The sequence below is a fragment of the Pieris napi genome, chromosome 9 (assembly GCF_905475465.1).
Source record: "Pieris napi chromosome 9, ilPieNapi1.2, whole genome shotgun sequence".
NCBI classification, from domain to species: Eukaryota; Metazoa; Arthropoda; class Insecta; order Lepidoptera; family Pieridae; genus Pieris; species Pieris napi.
This window is the reverse complement of record NC_062242.1, coordinates 11,401,251-11,422,005: the sequence shown is the minus strand read 5'-3', so window position 1 is coordinate 11,422,005 and position 20,755 is coordinate 11,401,251. Positions and strand designations below refer to the sequence as shown.

The window sequence follows — 20,755 nt, the reverse complement described above, 5'->3', positions numbered from 1 at the left end:
TATTTCATACCCTTGCTTTTAGATTTTTCAAATTCGTAAATTATTTTATACACTAAGTACTTACTAACTGGTATCTGCTTTATATAAGACGAAAAATAATTTTATACATTATTGAGTTATAACGATCTATAATGACCGATAAGGGCGGACCATCAGTGTAAAGTGTTGCATAAACAAGAAATACTAGTCAATTTGCGACCTTCAAATGAGGAAACAGTAGTAAGCAATAGGTGTCTACATTTGTAAAACATATATACCTACCTACTTAGTACTGTGTGTATAAAATAATTTATGAATCCGCCTTGGCGGACGCTTTTGTACGCTGGCTTTTGTTTATTGACTTGTCAATAAACAAAAGCCAGCGTACAAAATAGTTACAAAACTTATAGAAAAACATATAGTCCGGTCAATTTAGACATCCAAGGTTACAATAATTCGCACTTGGCTGCATATTGGTAGGATTGCTCAATACACTATTAGGGAATGTGAAAAGTCCTCATCGATCCGGCACGTGCAAAAAAATTTACTCCGGGTCAAAGATCACAAAAATGGGTTTTTCGCGATTTTCAGCAAAATAGTAAGTTTTATCATAAAATTAGTTTAGACAAAAATTGTAGATCAGATAATTATCTATAAAAAATGTCGAAATACTTTTTTCCTAAGAGCCACCGTTTTTGAGATATAACGATTCAAAAAGTTGAAAGAGTTTTAATCGTCATAATATGTATAAGTACACCACGTATATACATCACTGAAGCCGTAATACAAGCAAAAATATCGTTCTATCGGTAAAATAATATCATTTTTCAGGAGATCTACATTTCATAATCCCATGTTGTGATATTGCTATTAACTGCTAAAAGAATAGGAATTAAATTTACATAACAAAAAGTAACATATAAATATTAAAACCTGCAAAGAAAACTGTTAACTATCACATTATCCTCAGATAGATTGATGCCTTCTAAGATTGCTTGAAAATGATGAATAATTTTATGATAAAGACTATTCCATAATTTAGTTTGCATGTAGATTTTTTAATAATTTATCATATCTGAAAACCCCTTATTATATTTCCTCTTTATGATGTACTCATTAAATATGGGGGTAGTTGTAATAACAAACACGCAGCGTAGAGATTATTTGTATTGATAAATACACAATTCACATCAACATTTTAATTTAATTACCAATTCTTAAAATTAGTCTTAATAATTACTCATCATCCGAGGCATATTCATCTAGGACGACGGAATCCGCCAGCAAAGCTACTATATCTTCGTCATTCATTTCATCATAATCGTTGTACTTATTAATAATATCGTTCTTGTTTATTTTTTGCATTGCAACCGGAGATTTAAAATTAGTTTTTTTAACTGGACATACAATCTTTGGCCGAGATTTAGCTCCTACAATCTTTTTGACAGTTTCCTTGGACTCTATCTTGGTAACTTTAGGGCTTTTTTGTATTGATTTACTAACATTTTCTGCGGTTTTTGGATGTAATTTTTTTACAGATTCAATATTTTGTTTTTCAGAAACCAAACGCATTTCATCCCTTGGAACTGGTTTTTTGAATGCAGTATTATTTTTAGTGGCAGTAGGTTTGGTGACTTTAGTACCACTGGCTACAACTTTTTCTGCACTTTTAGGAACACTCTCTACGGCTGTAGGTGTATTTGTAGAAGGTTTAGTATTGAAATCCGTTTTAGTACTAGTGCTGTCAATAACAGTATTTTCATTCGAAGATTTTTTCATTGTTTCCAATTTGTGTACACTTTGACCTTTAATTTCTTTGTGTTGTAAAGGTGTGTTTTCTATATTTATTTTTTCTTCTGGCGCTTTTTTTACTTCCATCTTTAGTTTAATTTCAGGAGCTTCCATTGGCTTTTGTTGTATTTCATGAGATTCTTCGGCCTTTTCGTCATCAGTGTCGTCGACAAATTTAGTTTTAAGATGAGGTGGCCGCTTCATGAAGTTGTAGCACGGAGTGATTGTAATTTTTGACTTCCCTGAAATTAACCAATGTTAAAGATAATGCGTTTTATTCATTTATTTATAAGTAATCTTACAGCTAAACATATCCATATAATATAAGAAAACACTTAGACAATATACAAAGCCAAAACAGATTTGATAAACAAAATACATGAAAGAGAAAATATAAGTACATTAATAGATAAATAAAAGAAAACTGCAAATAAACAAACAACAACTGATATTTTAAAAAAAACTAAATTGTTACTACTACTAAATAAAGTCAAAGACAAATTCCAGCTTTTAAAATATTTCCTCACATCCTTGTTTAGTAAGGTGGAAAATGTCAAACATCTTCAAAAAAATAAAATGAATTTGTAAAAGCGCTAATAATCTTCCTAAGGGGAAATCTAATATGTCTGAAAGCGATTACCAAGTACTTTAGATATAACAGTGTAATTAAACAGATTTTTAAAAATAATTGATTACTACTTTTAACATAATTAATTCATTATAAATATAAAAACAGCACTTCCTCAGTGATTTTAATGCTTTTTATTATTTTATAAGATTCCGTGTGTCTGACTGTATATATTTTATACTAGCCATTGACTGCGGCTTTGCAGCATGATCCCTTTAATTTTGTAAATATGTATTAGGTTTCCTTACAGCTATTTATGCATACTTAAATCCGGCTTGATTGGATTGCTTTCACAAAAAGGTTACTAGTAAAAATCTAAATCAGTACCAAAATATCTTACCACATCTAATCTCCTTGGTGGAGCATATTTTGTCAAAGTCATCAATATTCTTCAGTTGGGCCGCAAATGTATTGGTGGCTGATTTGATGCGTTTGAATCCCGTCACTCTATACTTTTTGAGAAAGGCAAGAAGGTTCTCCTTCTCCGGACGACACGAAAAACGCACCTGTAATGAAGGTACCATTACCTTCTAGAACTAGGACTAGTGCAGAATAAAGAAGTTGCAAAAATAGTCCCTTTTTTTTTTAAATGTAATAGAAGGCGGGGCAGGAGGCTTTCCTGATGTTAAGTGATACCGCGGCTCATGTGTGAGTGAGAGTGTGAGTGTCCACTGCCAGAAGGCTGGCAAGTACGTTGGTACGCTCTTTTCTTGAAGGACCCTAAGTCGAATTGATTAGTAAATACTTCAGTACTATTATTATTGGTTACTACGTCTTATGTGATTTGTTACGTGTATATAAATGTATTTAAATCTACGAATATAGAATATATAGCTGAAACTAACCCTATCCAATATAATTATAAGTATTTTGTCGTCTTATGTAATCGCCCAAGTACTATAATATTATTTATTTATGTTAACATTCTACTGTCCGTTCTTATATAATATTGCAAGTTTATGTTGTAACTTTTCTATTACAGGAATTTTTTCTAATAAATAAAATGAAACGGTGATACAAGATCCTATGAAATAATCGTTTTTAAGGGATATTTGTGGAGGGCTAGAATGTGTTGTCCCTTTAAAACTTGGTAATTTTTTAACAGTATTTGTAACACAATGTTTTAGCTAAACAATTTGTGATGATATGACCATACATTACAACATAATTTGATTTAAAATTATTTAAATTTATCATAGATCACATTAAAATATATCCTTACCTTGACAATCAGTTTGTTGTGAACATTTAGCAGTCTCTTTGTGACGTTAAGCCCGATCACCTAGAAGAGAAGTACACACATAAAAAAGATTAATCATAAGGTTAGAATCTACAACACATCCATTTCACATATTACTAGTTTCGAAAGAGAAAACGGTACGAATTATTTTTACTCTGCATAAGAATTTCAAACACGAATACTTACGTTCCTCAGGTCATCGCCGGCTTCATTTCTGAACTTTTCTGTGACAAACTTAACATCATCCGTAACGGGATCATCGGGAAACACTTGCCATACCTGTACAAAAGAAAAATAAAAAGTGCGTGCGTACAAAGTACACATGTCAGAAGTGAAACTTCTTTGGCAAACTAATTTTTAAGTCTTGTTCATATTTATACGAACTACGAATAACGAACGAACGAACGAAATGGAAGATATGTTAGGAATTTAATTGTCATTAAAAGTGTCGAAAATTAATACAAATAATAAATTTATTTCTTCGATATTAAAAAACCCGTGGCATTAAAAAAAAAATCAGTGGAACCCTTTTTAAAGCCTGGGCATCATTTATCAATCTAATAGGCAAGTAAATGATGTTGCACAGCCGGGGCTCGAACCTACGACCTCAGGAATGAGAGTAGCACACAACACTGCTCTTCCTCTCATCCCAAAAAAACAATAATAATAATAAAACTTTATTATAATTGAATGTCCGAGGTATAAAGTATTGATTCTAAATTGATGTGAAAACATACCTTGATCATGATATGTCGGAGCTCATACTCCAACAGCTTAGACGTGAGCTGGTCCAATTCCTTCGTACCTTGGACAGCTTGTGTTGGGAACATCGCTTCTATCTCCTCTTGACTCTCTATCTTAGCTGTGAACAGGAATAAAATTGCAACGCGTTCGTCTATACCTCGAAAAATCTTTACATCCATAAATCAATTTGAAGAAATCAAAGTTCCTGTAAGTTACTCATGTCAACCATCCAAATTTTGTTTTTAATTTATTGCCACTTAATTTTTATATCAGAACAGTTACTACTAATACGATAGAACTACACAATAATACCTACATCGATAAGTCTACAAATAAAAGTGTAAACTCTATATACCGACACTGAAGGGACTGCATTTTGATGCGTTTTAGAGAGTTGTCGTTAAATGGAGAGAAGAAAATCGTATAGATGATCCATGACTCCTACTTATTAGTCATGGTCAACAACAGTCTGCACGTTAAAGCAATCCCAATTATTTGTAAACAAAATACGTATTTCTTAGAAAGTACGTATGTATGATGCCGACAGTCGAGTTCATTGCGGGCTAGGATAATAAAGCGACAAAAGAACGTACGCAGCTGCGCAGTTTTTACTAATTTTAGCAAATTAAAAAGTACTGTTTTACTCAATTGTTGTCGTTATTGAGAGTAGGTGTAATGCTACATAGAGTGTATCATTGTATGGAAGATAAGCTTAACCAACCAAAGCCAACTATTTCGACGTAGGTAATTCATCGTTAAATTGAAGGAGTTTACATGGAGATTACACTGTATATATATGTATATATAAGCAGCTCTTGGGAAGTCTTATCTCGCTATAGTAAGATATGACCTGGTAATTATCTCCGAAGAATTCCACTATAATGACATAAATATATCTCATATATCAATATATCAACATACATATAAACCAACATATACCATAACAACATATAAACCAACATATATCAATATATAAACAAAAATATATCTCATTGAGGAGTAGCTCCTCAACAGAACAGTCGCTTCGATTGTTAAAGTTATGGCACCAACCTGTTTCATTTTCGTCGTCTTCCTCCTCTACCGTTGCTTTCTTCTCAATAACTTTTCGTTTTTCAACGCTCTGAATCTTCGTATCTATACAGTTATTAAAAATTTATTCACAAAATCGCGGTCAAACATATTTTGAGTAGTAAGAAATTGACAGTAGCTATATTAAAACGAAATAAAAATTACAATTTGTACAGTCACTAATAAATAATCTGCAATGGATTTAAAATCTTGTCAGACATTTAAGTAATATTAAAATGCAATCTTAAATCGAGGTTCATTTCAATAATCTTACTATTGGGACTAGTCATAAATATTCTAATTAAATTCAATAAAACAGCCTTGGAACAATACTAGGTCGGTAAATAATTGCGTACTTAAATAGATATTGTTAGCGGACTAACGCCATCTTGTAGCAGAAACCTATATAAAGCGTGGCAACACCGGCGTTGACTCACTTTTATTTCGAGACTTCGTGCGGAACGGACTTGTTACTAACCTAACCTCAGTAGATTTTAAAAGTCTAAAGTACCTACACGTTCTAATCTTTTGTGCTAACTAATAATATATTATTTTTCAGTTACGTGGGTAATTTTTTTATCTTATAATGGACAAATTTTACCTGTTCTTTTCACCAGCTTCTTAGAAGTAACGTTTCTTTGTGGCAGAGGTTCTTTACGTCTAAATATGGGTTCTGAAACAAAGTCAAACATTGTTGTTAGTGATTAACAATACTTAAATAATCCATAAACAATTATTTATTTGCTTTTCACCTCCAATCGAAACACTCGAAAATTATCCACATTTCAATACAAGTCAACACACACAGTTTCTGCTTGGGAAAGAGATAATTTCAGCTGATCCTTTCAACGCTCTTAACAATTCAAATTCTAAGACAAAGTACAGGATACCAATTTAATTTTATCAAATTATAGCACAAATACTATAGTTCAATTAAGGAAAAATACACAATCTTTTTCAGAACTATGCCACTTTCATTAAATGAGGCGAATAGACACAGAAGTTTGCGGTGACTGCCTCATTTCACATTCATTGTGATTAATGCGTTTTACAAACAAGTTGCAAATATTACGTTACCTGATTCAACGATAAACTTATCTTCCTCTGATTCTCCCTAACATTTAAAAATGTTTCACGTAACATTCCTACATCACAATTCCCGCTATTCCCACTAAACGATAAGAGAAGAAACGTCATGATTCACAAACATTGAAACACCAGTCCTCGTACTCCTGCGATGCTCCTACGACCTCCAATGCCCACAAGGATCTACCATCAGCTAACAACGAAATAGATAGTATATTTGTAACAAAATCTAAAATAAATTTCAACAATCCCGACATACAAGTTGTCTAGTCTTTTCAAGTCTCTTACGGTCTCACATGATCTCGTTCGTATGAACCTCCATCTATATAGCTTTAAAAACAAGTCTGGTTTGTGGATTTTTTTTTTTTCTATTTCAATGAAAAATCTCCTGAAAATACACTGCATTTACTGAAAACTTCATAGACAGTCAATAATTGTTAGCAACTTTGTTAATATGTCTGGTTGGCCCCTGCAAGTTATATATTCATGTACTTATAATATAATAAATCTTACTTGTAAGAGTTGGTGTCTTCTTAACTAGGTTATATCTTCATCTATAGTCATTCTAGTTCTGCCTTTCCCAAGTCAATCAACCACACAACGCCCAGCATACATCGTGGAAATCCTGAAACGTACTAAGCAAGTCATTGAACTTTTTTGTATTCATAAACGAATGCAAAGAATATACATACTTACTTTTGAGCTCGAATGAAGAACCAAGATCAAAGACTAGCAGACCGACTTGAAGTTGATATAATAGGTTACCTTCTATGAGAAAAAAAACTTGGAAAGGTATGATACCTTTTATCATCTAATAAGGTGTTCTTCCGATCGGGTAGACTTGTAAAAGATCTTCATTGATGTCCATATCGCAAAATATATTTGTAAAGTTCAACACTCGTACTAATTAAAGTTATACTTGAATAAAACCATCAGTTACCTCTACAAATGTTTGTATTATTCGCTTCTACACAACACAACGTTAACATAAAGGAAATAATGTAATAACATACATACACATAACATAATTACAACATAAATTGTAATAACATAATTTTAGCCTAAGCACACAACTTCATCATTCTCCGATTCCGAACCCGAAGCCAATTCCATGTTAGCTACGTCATACTTATCAATATTCTCATCCTTGTATTTCTGGATCATTTCCCTCAACTTAAATACTGGATACTGAGACTTGACAGTAACAACCTTTTCATCCCCATTAACAACATAATCCAGCTGGAATTTCAGATGAGCTATCCTTTCAATAGAGTCTATATCCATGTCAAACTCATAAGTCGACTGACGGGGAACCTTATGAAATTCCATCTTCCGGTATTGCCATTTATTGAAATTAATACCTTTCACACCCTGATTGCTGACTCGTAGCCTTTCTAACACTAAAGCTGAATTGCACAACTGTTCTCCAGGTATTAAAATAAACATTTTAATAAAACGAGACCGATAATCGTTAGCACCGACCACGATTATGGGTTGATTATTGATATGGCGAAATTCAAAGGTAGTGAGCCATCGTTTAGACTCATCATTTTCAGGTATGACTCCAAAATAACCGGCGACGGTTAACCCGTACTTGACGAAATCTGTTCGACTGGATCCGCCGCCTTGGAGATATTTGAAGAGATGGTATACAATTGAGTCTTTTATTTTGCGAGCAATTGCAAGAGACACTGGCTTATCTCCTGTCTCGCAGAATTGGACTGCATTTGGGTTATTGGGAAGAGATGGCATTGGACTTTGCGGGATAGCATCAGAGTTAAAAGAATTTTCTTTTAACCCTGCGTCGAAAGCATCCTTGTCTACAGCAACGGCTTTGAGAAAGACGCTCACTTTTTGTAGCTCATAGCTCAGCATCATCTTGTGATTCTCCAAAGCCCGTGCGGAGGACGGGGGCATGTCGACGTAGATCCGAGTACCTCTCGCAGTGACTACCTTCTTCACAACCTTCCACGTACCTATATTTATGCTTTTGAGACCCTTGTTCTGCAGTTTAAGCTTTTCCAGCGGCTCTATACGACATCTCGAATTACCCGGCAGCCAAATAGCAGCACGCTCATACCACAATTCTTCCTTAGTGTAAACGAGAACCTTAAAGCCCGTCAATTTACTAAAGTCTACGCCTAAGAGCCAATCCCTGGATGCAGTATCGCGGGTACGAACTTCATACCGAAAAGGACTCTGCAACCCTTTCAATGTACAGTCAGGCGACCACCCCTGGCCGTTTTGTGATACCTGACTAATTTCATTGATAATGTAATTTTTTAAAAGATCCGCTTCATAACCGTTAATTGGTTGGAAATCATCTTTACACAAAAATAACGCATATCCTTCGCTCTCTGTCTTAATTTCCATTTTAACACTTTGGGGCACATCGGTATAACCTGGGAAGAATGTTGGATAGGGAAACATGTATTGAGGGGCCATAAAGGCAGCTGTTGGTATTTGGCCTACTTGTTGAGTTCCGTAGCTGTAAGGCCAATTTGGAGCTGTGAAAAAAGACACTTTGATGTTAAGAATCCGGATATTATTGAAGAAAAGTATGCGTAGACCAGATACTTACTTTGATAACTCGGAGTAGCTTCAACATCTGGAAATTAATGTTAGAATGTTTGTTAGATGGAGATTTCGAATGCGTTATATATAGTTATAAAAGTAATTGTTACCTTTCTCTACATTAGAAATCGGAGACGTTTTTGGTATTTTTGCTGCGATTTCAGAAGGTTCATCTGTAAATAGACAACGATCAATAAGATTTTACATAATTAGCAAAAATATTTATGTATTAAAATATTTGTATTACTATAAAAAGTACTGCATAACTATTATTTTTAATTATTTTATTAGTAATCTCATGTTTATTTAAAATTATACTATCACTTTGTTAATTTTAAATTATATACAATCTCAATGCAAAGCTTACCTTTTGCTGGTCGTTTTATATTCTTGAACTGATACGGAAAACTTGACAAGACTCTATCGTATATATCTTCTTCATCTTTTGTTGAGTGTTTAGAGTTAAACTTAATTATCATTTCTATGAAAGAAACATCTTCATCGCCAAACATTCTGTTTAAAATTTTTCTAACAGCTAGTTTCATTTCTTTCTGTACGCGCAATAAAATATCTTTGGGAAGCATACCGCCAAATTTTTCTAATATTTTATCTGTAATGGCTTCGCAAGCTTTATTTCTCTTTTCACTGCCATCATCTGCTCTAGAATCCTCATGTCTTGATATTTTATCTCTGCTCTCTGGCCGCATGTCCTCCCGCTCATAATATCTCTCCCGACGTTCTTCTTTCAAGCGTGTTAAGGTGGGAAGGTCAAATTCTTTGGGGTCGAGGTCATCGCGTTTACGCTGTTCATTATAGTCATCGTGTCTTCGATCACCCTTTCTGTACTCAGCTTTCTTGGTAAAGTCTGCAGCGCGTTTGTAAACATCTTCAATTTCCTTTTGCAGTTCCTCTTGTTTCTTTAGTATCTCCGACTTTTTTTCGATGCGGCGTGTTAATTCTTCTTTAATTTTTGATAACTCCGATGCATCAGTAAAGGCCGTCTTATAGTGTCTTTCATCGTCACGTCGAGGCTCTTCAAACTCTTTTCTTTCTGGTCGTATCTTTCGTTCATTGTCTTGCATTCGGTGATCTTGATGGCGGATTTCAATGTCCCTTTTACGCAAAGCCCTCTCATTTTCTTCTGGTTTATAACGAGGTGGACTCAGTTTCGGACTGTCATTTCCAATTGGCTTCCATTTTTCTAAATCCTTACGCACTTGTATCGACGCAAAAACTCTTCTATCATCAGCGGTTGTACGGATTTCCCTGCGTTCATCAATAGTTGGTTCGTATTTGTTCATATCCCAAGTTGGACCACGACTAGCCTGTGCCTGAGTAGGATAGGGTTTTCTTTTCTCGCGAATATCTTTTATAGCGTTGTGATCTTGACCTGGCCAAATCGGTGGAGGCGGTACTACAGCATCTTCGGGGCTCCGTCTCTTTTCTAGCGCCCAAGATCGTCTTGGAGACCTCGGTGATGGCGAATGCCTCTTGAAGCGATCACGAATTGGAGAACGATCGCGTCGAGGAGATCTTGATTCACGGTTTCTAGAAGAAGACCGTTTCACCTCATCTTCCATCACTCTAGAATGTTCGATTGATCTTGGATGCTCAAATTTCGCCATTCTTCCCATATCTCTTCTATCCTCAGGATGACTTTTGTTATGTTCACCGACTCTGTTTGACCAAGGGTCTGCTCTTTCTTCTCGGCCTTTAGTCGTGTAACGTACATTTTCATTTTGACGAAAACCACCAGAGTACGTGGCTTGTTTGGAATCCTGTAAATTGAAGGTCATTTTGCAAAAAGACAATATTACTAAAAAAACAAGTAAAATCATTTTAAAACATAGGTTTTAAAATATAACGATTCATAAAACAAGAAATAAGCTCAACCAAAAGATATGTACTTATCAATTTTTCCTCTTTAATTCACTTCAATTATAATTTCAGAGCTCTTAATATCTGTACTAACTACTTAGATGAATTCAAATTATTTTAAATAATTGACTTGATCTGTATTTTGTGTATTCATCGTCATAATTTATAATTTTTCGCTAAAAAGTTTCTGTAGGCAGATTAATATCTTATTTCATCAGAAATTAGATCAGATGTATATCATATCATCATCAGATATATATGACCTGAGAATGATGTTTTTGTCCTTTTTACCTCTTACGTGTTCAAGATCGTTATAGACATCTATACGAAATCTTTCTATCGTGGTCTTCAAATACAGTATAGTAATGACACATCATTACCAATTATTTCCAGGTCAATCAATCCTCATTATAATATGACCGTTATAATAAATACAATGATTTATATTCATGGAACAATTTATAATTTGCTACTGGTATGACGTTCATTTGATAGTATCTTCATAGAAAATTGGACATTTGAATTTCACAATACTTTTTGGCTTTGAAATAAGACTCTTGTTGAATTTCAAAGAAATTGCCAATCATCCTCTTGTTTCAGCTCAATAATATCAATCAAATCAATCAAAATACGTTTATTCAGTTTAGATGCGTCTTAGGGCATGCTTATTGCTTATGAATGTCAAAAACGTTTACAAAATTCGCTAAATAGCAAGACTACGTCATCAATAAAAGATGTCCGGTAACTTGTAACTGCAACATTTATTATTGTATTACTTAATAAACAGCACCATTGTCTAATTCGTTCTGTGTATTTTGAATACGATGTTCAAGCAATATAATGTAATGCTCTGTACGCTGAACTCGTAATGAATACATATTAAAAAGTAATCTGCTCTAACATTCCGAAGTCTTCAATTTTATTGCCATCATAGCATTTGTTGAGTTCTTTTGTTTTGTTTCGCTGTCCATTTACTAATTGAGCTCTTCTTTTTCTTAATAATTCATTCATCGCCAGGTTCTGCTCTATATTATTAAATCTTTGACAAACGAATAATATTTGACACATTTCATTTTTATAATTATCTCTATTGTCTTCCTTTTGTTTATAGATGTTACAAGTGATAGCTATTATATCTAGACCAGCAGTTTTATTAGTTTAAATTCGCTTTCGTCTCAAAAAATATAAGTTAACTAAATTAAAATAAAACTGAATATTATATAAACTAAATTAAAAATGTCTACCATCTCGCTAGCAAGAGGCGGGTTCTGGGATTATTATCCGGCTGAACAAAAATGGTAAGTCCAAGACAGAAAAATTATAGATACACGCAAATGCTCTATACCCAAACGGGTTGAAACGACTTACCAAAGCGGAGTCATACGCGGGCCTAACTTGTTTTGCAAGTCTTGTATCAACGAAATTTCTCGAAGGCGAGTACCTAAACAAAAATAATATTATAAAAAACAAAAACGCATCTTTAACTAACAGTAAGTCCTGGTTCTATGTTTCAGTTAGAATCTATACGTTTTCTATAAATACGCGCAGCAATTTCTGCCGCGTATACCACTATGTGGAACCAGCTACCCACTGAAGTGTTTCCTAACCAACTCTACTTAGGGTCCTACATGAAAAGAGCGTACGAATTCTTAAAACCGGCAACGCACTTGCGAGCCCTCTGGCAATGAGAGTGTCCATGGACATCACTTAACATCAGGTGAATTCCCCCTGTTCAATTAAACAAATTACAAAATTCATTGAATTTATTTTGTACTTTTAATGCGGCAAGGAGACTAAATTATACTTAAACACTCGTGAACTGTTTTCAGAAGAAATACAATGTCAAAGAGCCAAAATGTAGTTAAAATAGTATAAAAATATTGATACAATTTATTATTAATAAAGATCTCATTTTTTCAATTCAATTTTACCTACCTTTCTTGTCCGGGTCTTTTTGGTGACGTACGTCTCATATCTTCGCGTCTCCCCGAAATGTTTCTTTCATCTGAAAGTTTATACTAATCATACAACCTGCTTCGTACAGTTTTTAAAATACATTAAGTGTTATGGAAATAAATCTGTGGACATAGATCAGACAATGATAAGTACATTCATATATCGAGTGTTTCATATTTTAATAGTGCCTTCAAGATTTCTCAATAATTTAATTGCTTGTAGTGTAACGTAATGAGATTGCATTTATCATATTCTGACCTATGGCCACGGAAATATATTTATTGACACTTTGTTGAATTATATAAAAAATACTAAAGTTAAAGTGCAAAGTGCAAAACTAAATATAAAACAAAATTACCGAAAACAATTAGCATTTATGGATATATATTTTAGTATATTCGTTAGAAGCAAACAAAAATACAAATTCTTTATAATAGCGATGCAGTGCAGTTCGATCCCCGGCTATGCACCAATGGACTGTCTATGTACGCATTTAAAATTCGCTCGAATGGTAAAGGAAGAGACATCGTGAGAAAACCGGCTTGTCTTAGACCCAAAAAGTAGACGGCGTGTGTCAAGCAAAGGTGGCTGATCACCTACTTACGCATTATATTGACAAATGATTGTACCACTGATCGTTGTTTAATAAATATATAATAACTCATACCCATTGCCTCCTTTCGCATCGGTGAATGTCTTGCCCGTCCTCTCCCCGTTGGTGACATCTTTCTTCCCGGCGATATTCTCCTCCGCGAGGGTGAAACTTGTCTTCCTTGCATAGGCATTGATCTACTAAAAGGCGAAATTCGCTGATCGGCTGGTGACATCCGCCTTCCGGGAGACGAGCGTCTACCAGATTGTGTTTGCCGGTTTGAGGGCGAAGCGGCTCTGTAGGATTGCGACTCTTGAAACGCTCTGTACTGCGAGTCGGGTATAACGGGTCTGTACGAGGGAGAACTGGGCCTTCCCGAGCGTTGAGGGGACGTGCGTCTCGCAATTGGTGATACGCGTCTTTCGGCTGGTGATACGCGTCTTGCGGGTGGTGAAAAGCGTCTCGGGTGAGACAGGTGTATGTCAGACGAAGGAATGTTCCTTCTAGAGGAATCTACGCGTTCCTGTGACGAAATGTCCAGTGCTCTTCCTTGGAATTGGTGCTTTTCTTTGAAAGACATATCCTTTATGGCATCTTTCATAGGTGCCCGTTTGTCTTGTGAAGGAGTATCGTAAGCGGTCCTCGGATTTTTGGGTAATACATCCTGTTTGGGAACCAAAATTTTTTTATTTACACATAATTCAGTCACTTAATACGATAAACATACAATTTATCAAATCTGTAAGAAAGACATTAGGTTTTAGATATTATTATATTATATCCTACTAATATTATAAGCGCGAAAGTGTGTAAGTATGGATGGATGTTTGTATGGAAATGTTTATCTTAAATAGTCCTACAAAAGACCCGCCACAGCATATATATATCTATGTCTTATGTGTAAGCCGTTATAGCCAAAATAGTGATCCATAACTACAATAAAAATTGATAATTTATTTCAAAGCACATTTGGTAGTAATAAATTGATTACTAAATGAAAATAGATACTTTTATTACTTCTGGTATTTAAAGTAGATAAAATATGTCTTTGACGCTACATAATTTGGAGAAATATTTTAATCCTACGCAGACGAAGTCGCGGGTACCAGCTAGTTATATTTAATTTGAAGCCCCTACCTGTTGACCCCACGATTGCTGGTAATGTTCCAGATTTTGTTCAGGTGGAGAATTGTATTGTCTACCACGAAAGTTATCTTTGTTTATTGTGGCCTGCAAAAATTAATAAAAAGCACTATTTAAAATACTAAAAGGGGCGCTACACCCCGTATTAGAATTAGCATCACCACATAATGAATATGAAAAGATAGAAACAACTGAACATCTCAATTACTTTGACAATTAATTAATATTTCGTCTACATTTTATTACAGTGTACTCTTTATACCATCATTAGTTATAACGAAACACTTTCTATAACGTAATAATGAGTTAAATTTATTTGGTTAAACCCAATACCCATACATTAATTCTTCCTTCCCTATAACGTAATATAAAGAATAAAAATGCTCGCTCCCTTGACATTCGCTATTCTATATTTTCATTTGTTAATTAAAAAGCATTTATACATGATAACTGTTGGCAACTAAGAGCAATTTATTTTGTTAAATTAGCAATAAGGATATAGTTACAAATAAATTAATAAAATATTATAAACGACGTGTAAATAAACATATATTTTACAATAATGTAGAATCACGAACTGCTTCGGCGTATAAAACAGTTCTAATATCTCTCGTACTTAGTTCTACGATTTAATTCCTCGAACGAGCTGGGACCTTCGAATATCGGCCAAGCAATCTCAAGCAGTTTTAACTGTTTTTAAGTTTAATTTTAATGAAACCTTACAATAATATGGACAGTAACGTATAAAAAGGGGGGGCGGGTTGTGCACCGGGTGTCACCTTTTTTCGGGTGACACCCACCCGGTCTCTCAACTTTAAGAACAATCTACAAAGAAAAAAAAATCGCTAGCATAAAAATTTCTTTTTCAGGGATTCCTCCACTCCAGCTCAGCTCTATTTAGTCTTAGGGGATTCCCGCAAAAGAGCTTGACGCTGTCGTGGGGATTCCCCGTCCCATAATCTTTGACGTTGTGTTTTGTTTCGTGAAGCGTGTTGTGTTTGGTTGACATGAATTGTTAAACGTGTATTATTGTTATTGCTATAGTGATATATAATATTCTCTTGATTTTTTAAAGTTTAATGTAGAATAGGATTTTAGAATCTCTTCCAAACCTTATGATTGCACTGAAATTTTTCATGTCGGTTTGCGTGTCCATAGCTTCATGTGAGAGGAGTTTCATTAAATTAAAATTAATAAAAAACTATTTGCCCAATCGCGGCTTAACAATCTTGGTATATACCAAGGCATCGAACACAAGGCAATACAAAATATAAATTTCGATGTAGTTATTGCTGATACTCAGCAGCTTTCAAAGCTAGACAGAAGAAATTTTAATCGTATAACAATTCCTTTTCTGTCTTAGTTATTATTGTGTTTTATTATACCTTCAATATTGCTAAATGAAAATAGATACTATTAACGCTTCTGATATTTAAAGTAGATAAAATGGCTTTCACGCTATATCATTTGGACAAATATTATTTGAATCCTGCGCAGACGAAGTCGCGGGCACCAGCTAGTACATATATAGTATATTTAACTACTTCATGTATTTTTAATCAATATTTGGGGGTATTTGAAGTTGATCTTATGGGGGACTTTCTTTAGTAGTAATAACATCACTGCTTCAAGGGGCGTTTTGAATGAATTTTTGAACGTCTTATCCTGTGGAGACCTAAGATTCTGAGATATTGTGTGGGTTGAACAAATAAATACTTACAGGCCTGTTGTGAGTTCCAACAAAGTTATCTTGTCTCTGTGGTACACTATGTGAGGTATCAATTAATTCTACACTCCTAAGGAAACCCCGAGAGGGTTGACTTGAGTCTTGTGACTGAAAGTAAATATTAAAACCTTAACATAAATATCTTTATCTCTTCTTGTCTTGGGCGCACACACATGACGAGAATCATTAAAATCAACTTGTCTTTAGTCACGCGGGCAAATACTAGGGTCCAAAATAAATTGTTTGTAGTGTCGCATGTCGCAGCCAACTAGCTTAATCAACCATTCAATTAACAGCTCCATTCAACTAGCGCCCTGAATTATTAATAAACTGGCTGGCTAATGCTTAGACCATTCGTACGATAGAGTGATTATAGAATATATATATATGTGCAAGTAATGAAACATCATCGATCCAAGTCATTTTGCCTAGCTCTTTGATCAACTGGCTGAATATCTTTCAGGCCGCTAGTTAAATAGCGCTGTTAAGTAAAAAGGCTAGGTAGATTAAGCTAGTTGGCTATGACATATACACAGATTATACGATGAGCAATATTTACATTTGACGCCATTTTCTGGTCAAAGGGCATCTACTGAACAAGTACAATCTTTTAAAATAAGCGAAAATGAATTGGTAGCGATAGCTTAGTTGTATATGAAGATGTTTGATTTGATTCCTGGCCAAACAATAATTATTGTTACATGTTTTTTTTAATATAAACTACTTACCACTGTGTGTGGAGAAGTTTTTGAAGTAACTGGAAAACCTTGAGAAGGTGGACCAATTCTATCAAGGATTGATGTTCTTTGATCGTATTGGGCCCTCGGGGGTTGATTAATGACATTCTAGAAGAAACAAACATTATTGAATTCATTCTTTACAATTTAATATGTTTTATTACGAATTCTAAATTCTACTTTGAAACTATACAACTAGTATATAGCTTCATAATTTTCATAACATTAAGATAAGAAGATAACAAGAAAACTACTGAAATAATAATATAAGCAATTATTTTTTAATTCTTCAAAATATTACGAAAAAACATGCAATAAATGTATTTTTCAAAAATTACAATAATTATAATAAACTTTCTGAGTGTAAAGAAAATTTATTTAAATAGATCATATTAAAATAACTATTATACCGAAGGAGTGTAGCTATTAATTTGCTGGTAATTATGTTGATTCTGCTGTTGTTGCTGAGCACTACCCCACTGCGCTTGGTTGTTCCAGGGATCCACTCTTGAGTAGTCAGGGAATGCATTTTGCTGCTCGCTTTGAAAGCTCTAATAATGACACAATATCTTGGTAACTAAACATATATGGTTTATTTAATTTAGACGTGGCGTTGATTTAAATGGTGAATAAAAGCATATTGAGTAATAATAGGAGATTAAGAGGTTATAAGTTTAAAATAATGGGATAATAATACATACTTTTACGTAAAAGGTAAAGACAACTTACCGCAGGTTTACCGACAGCGGTGACTTGCAGAATATACCCTGAGAAATTGTAACCATTCAAAATCTTTATTAAATGGTTTCCTTCACTATCATTTGCTAAGCCCATGCGAACTTTCTTCAAACCATTTCCTTCAGGTAGAAGATTATCCAAAATGAAGTCCGTGACATTGCATTCTTGCTTAATTACTGCTTTAAGATCATGATATTTCACCTGCAAAGAAAGAATATTGTGCCAATTAAGAAATAATTGTGACACAAAATTAAATAACTTCGAACTTACGTTTGATGGTAAACCATGAATTGTTATCATCATCTTGACTACACTAATATTTTTTCAAAGCGCAAATACAATTAACATCTTATACAAAGATATTCTTAAAAATCTATACATATATTTCTCTAATAAAAAGTATAATATATTTTCATTAAATCCGAAAATTTTAACACAGAATTGAAATGCTCAATGCTCATAGTCATTAGTCAGTACTCAGTAGAGTAGTCACAGATATTGATTTATTTTAAAGAATTTATGAGACAAAACGCCTTAAGTCTTAACGTAGATTGAATGTCGCCTTAATGTATAAGTCGTAATGTGAAAGTCGAAAACTAAATTTGTGTGAAATTGATGGTTCGTGTAAACATAAAACAATACTAGATATTAGTAGATATTTCGGTAGGCTAGTCCCAAAAGGCGTGAGACGGGATACAATAAGCGACGCTATGACAGAGCTAAGAAAAGGCACCTATGCTAACCAGTAACCTATGAAAGTCAACGTCCATTTAATGTATAGACAATGTTGAAAAAACAGTGTTTCTCCGCCTAGCCTAAGAGCCCAGGACGGCCAGACCTTCGTTATTTAATAAAAGCTGAAAGTTCTTCTGTGCGCGTCCCCTATACAGGTAGGTACGACCAGGGACTATAGAGTTTGGGTAGTGGTTACTTGGGCAGGTAACAGGTAGTAAAGTTGTATAAAATAGTACCTTAAATTCGTTAAAGTATAACGCTAAATTTTTTTATATTTCATTAGGCATAAATATTTTTTTCTTTTTTCTCATTTTCTTTTCATTCATTGTTTTTAGACCTTATTGTACTATCTATGTATGAGCTATAGCTGTGATTGGAGTTTATATGTATAGTGCTTTCCATGAAAGAAGTCCCGCGGCGATTTTTGGAACTAAATTTGACAGGTCGGCAATGTTGTCATTCGTCGATGTTATGAAGTTCGTTTGTTGTGGTAGATTTTTGTGAATTTTTAACTAGCTTAGTGCATTTTAAAGATTGATTACGATGCCAAAAGTTGTAAAAAGTTCGGCTCGAGAAATGATATTAAAGGTGAAAGAGTTCTGTGAAGCGGAACATAAGAATCAAGGTGTTTTAATACCACTAAACAATGTTCGGAAGAGAGTTGGCGCCATAACGGGTACTTTTTAGAGTTGCCATTTAATAATTTTTTGCTGTATTGATGGGACTTTTATGATATAAATTCGTTTTTGCGACAAAATTGAATAAATACATAACGTGATGAAACTAGGTAACTGAAATTAAAACATATACATATTACATAAGCATTATAATCTTAAAGTTACTATTATTTTTAATTGTTCATAATTCAATTGCAGGTGTGTCAGAGAAAACTGTAACAAGAATTATAAACGAAGGTATAATAGCGGCATGTACTTCGAAAAAAATTGTAAACCAACAATTATGCAATAAAACTCTGAATAAAAAATTGTATTGCTTTTCTGTACCCTATTTTCTCATCTTTTCCCTGTAAGTAGGTAGAACATCGCTAATATAAGTAAATGAAAATATACTTTTTACATAACAGAAATATTGTTTCATCGAACTATGCAGAAAATAATATTATTTGATAAATTACATCTGCTATTATTATTATTAAATAAAATAGGTAAATTTTTTACTCATTATTGGCAACATTACGTTATGCGATTGCAGCGCCGCGTCTGGGGGACTTCTTTCATGAAAAGGACTATAGTATAGTTTGTTGGTTGGGTTCGATTATTAATTTAAAATGTATCAAAATTTGTGTAGGAATCACTGCTCTACACCCTTGGGCCTTGACTCTGACTTAGTACTATGTTTTTTTTTTTTTTTTATAATTACTTAGTATAGTGCTTTTCATGAAAGAAGTCCCGCGGTGATTTTTGGAACTAAATTTGACAGATCGGCAATGCTGTCATTCGTCCATGTTATCAAGTTCGTTTGTTGTGGTAGATTTTTGTGAATTTTTAACTAGCTTAGTGCATTTTAAAGATTGACTACAATGCCAAAAGTTGTATAAAGTTCGGCTCGAGAAATGATATTAAAGGTGAAAGAGTTCTGTGAAGCGGAACATAAGAATCAAGGTGTTTTAATACCACTAAACAATGTTCGGAAGAGAGTTGCCGCCATAACAGGTACTTTTTAGAGTTGCCATTTAATAATTTTTTGCTGTATTGGTGGGACTTTTATGAATAAATACATAACGTGATAAAACTAGGTAACTGAAATTAAAACATATATTAACATATGCATTATAAACTTAAAGTTACTATTATTTTTAATTGTTCATAATTTAATTGCAGGTGTGTCAGAGAAAACTGTAACAAGAATTACTAACGAAGGTGGCGTGTACTTCGAAAAAAATTGTAACCCAACAATTATGCAATAAAACTCTGAATAAAAAATTGTATTGCTTTTCTTTACCCTATTTTCTCATCTTTTCCCTGTAAGTAGAACACCGCTAATATAAGTAAATAAAAATATACTTTTTTACATAATAGAAATATTGTTTCATCGAAGTATGCAGAAAATAATATTATTTGATAAATTACATCTGGTAAATGTAAATAAAATAGGTAAATTTTTTACTCATAAATGGCAA

At 33.8% G+C, this 20,755-nt stretch overlaps 1 protein-coding gene across 5 annotated transcripts; it reads right to left on the bottom strand.

The window, feature by feature from the left end:
* Window positions 1-1,130: 1,130 nt before the first annotated feature.
* Window positions 1,131-18,350, bottom strand: LOC125052213. 5 transcript variants are annotated; one of them, XM_047652892.1, is made up of 19 exons: window positions 18,151-18,350; window positions 17,872-18,081; window positions 17,553-17,693; window positions 17,134-17,250; window positions 16,400-16,513; window positions 14,674-14,766; window positions 13,612-14,212; window positions 12,924-12,993; window positions 12,357-12,429; window positions 9,478-10,888; window positions 9,221-9,283; window positions 9,118-9,144; window positions 6,052-6,123; window positions 5,433-5,516; window positions 4,376-4,500; window positions 3,825-3,917; window positions 3,621-3,680; window positions 2,739-2,904; window positions 1,131-2,012 (listed from the first exon to the last, which is right to left on the bottom strand). In XM_047652892.1, the coding sequence occupies exons 1-19, from the start codon at window positions 18,181-18,183 to the stop codon at window positions 1,216-1,218; spliced, it is 4,350 nt and encodes a 1,449-aa protein (XP_047508848.1). In that variant the 5' UTR covers window positions 18,184-18,350; the 3' UTR covers window positions 1,131-1,215. The 5 variants fall into 5 exon arrangements, with proteins under 5 accessions (XP_047508848.1, XP_047508849.1, XP_047508847.1 ...); XM_047652893.1 differs by lacking the exon at window positions 9,118-9,144; XM_047652891.1 differs by lacking the exons at window positions 1,131-2,012; window positions 2,739-2,904; window positions 3,621-3,680; ... (2 more) ...; window positions 5,433-5,516; window positions 6,052-6,123 and adding exons at window positions 7,473-7,530; window positions 7,580-9,043.
* Window positions 18,351-20,755: the final 2,405 nt, after the last annotated feature.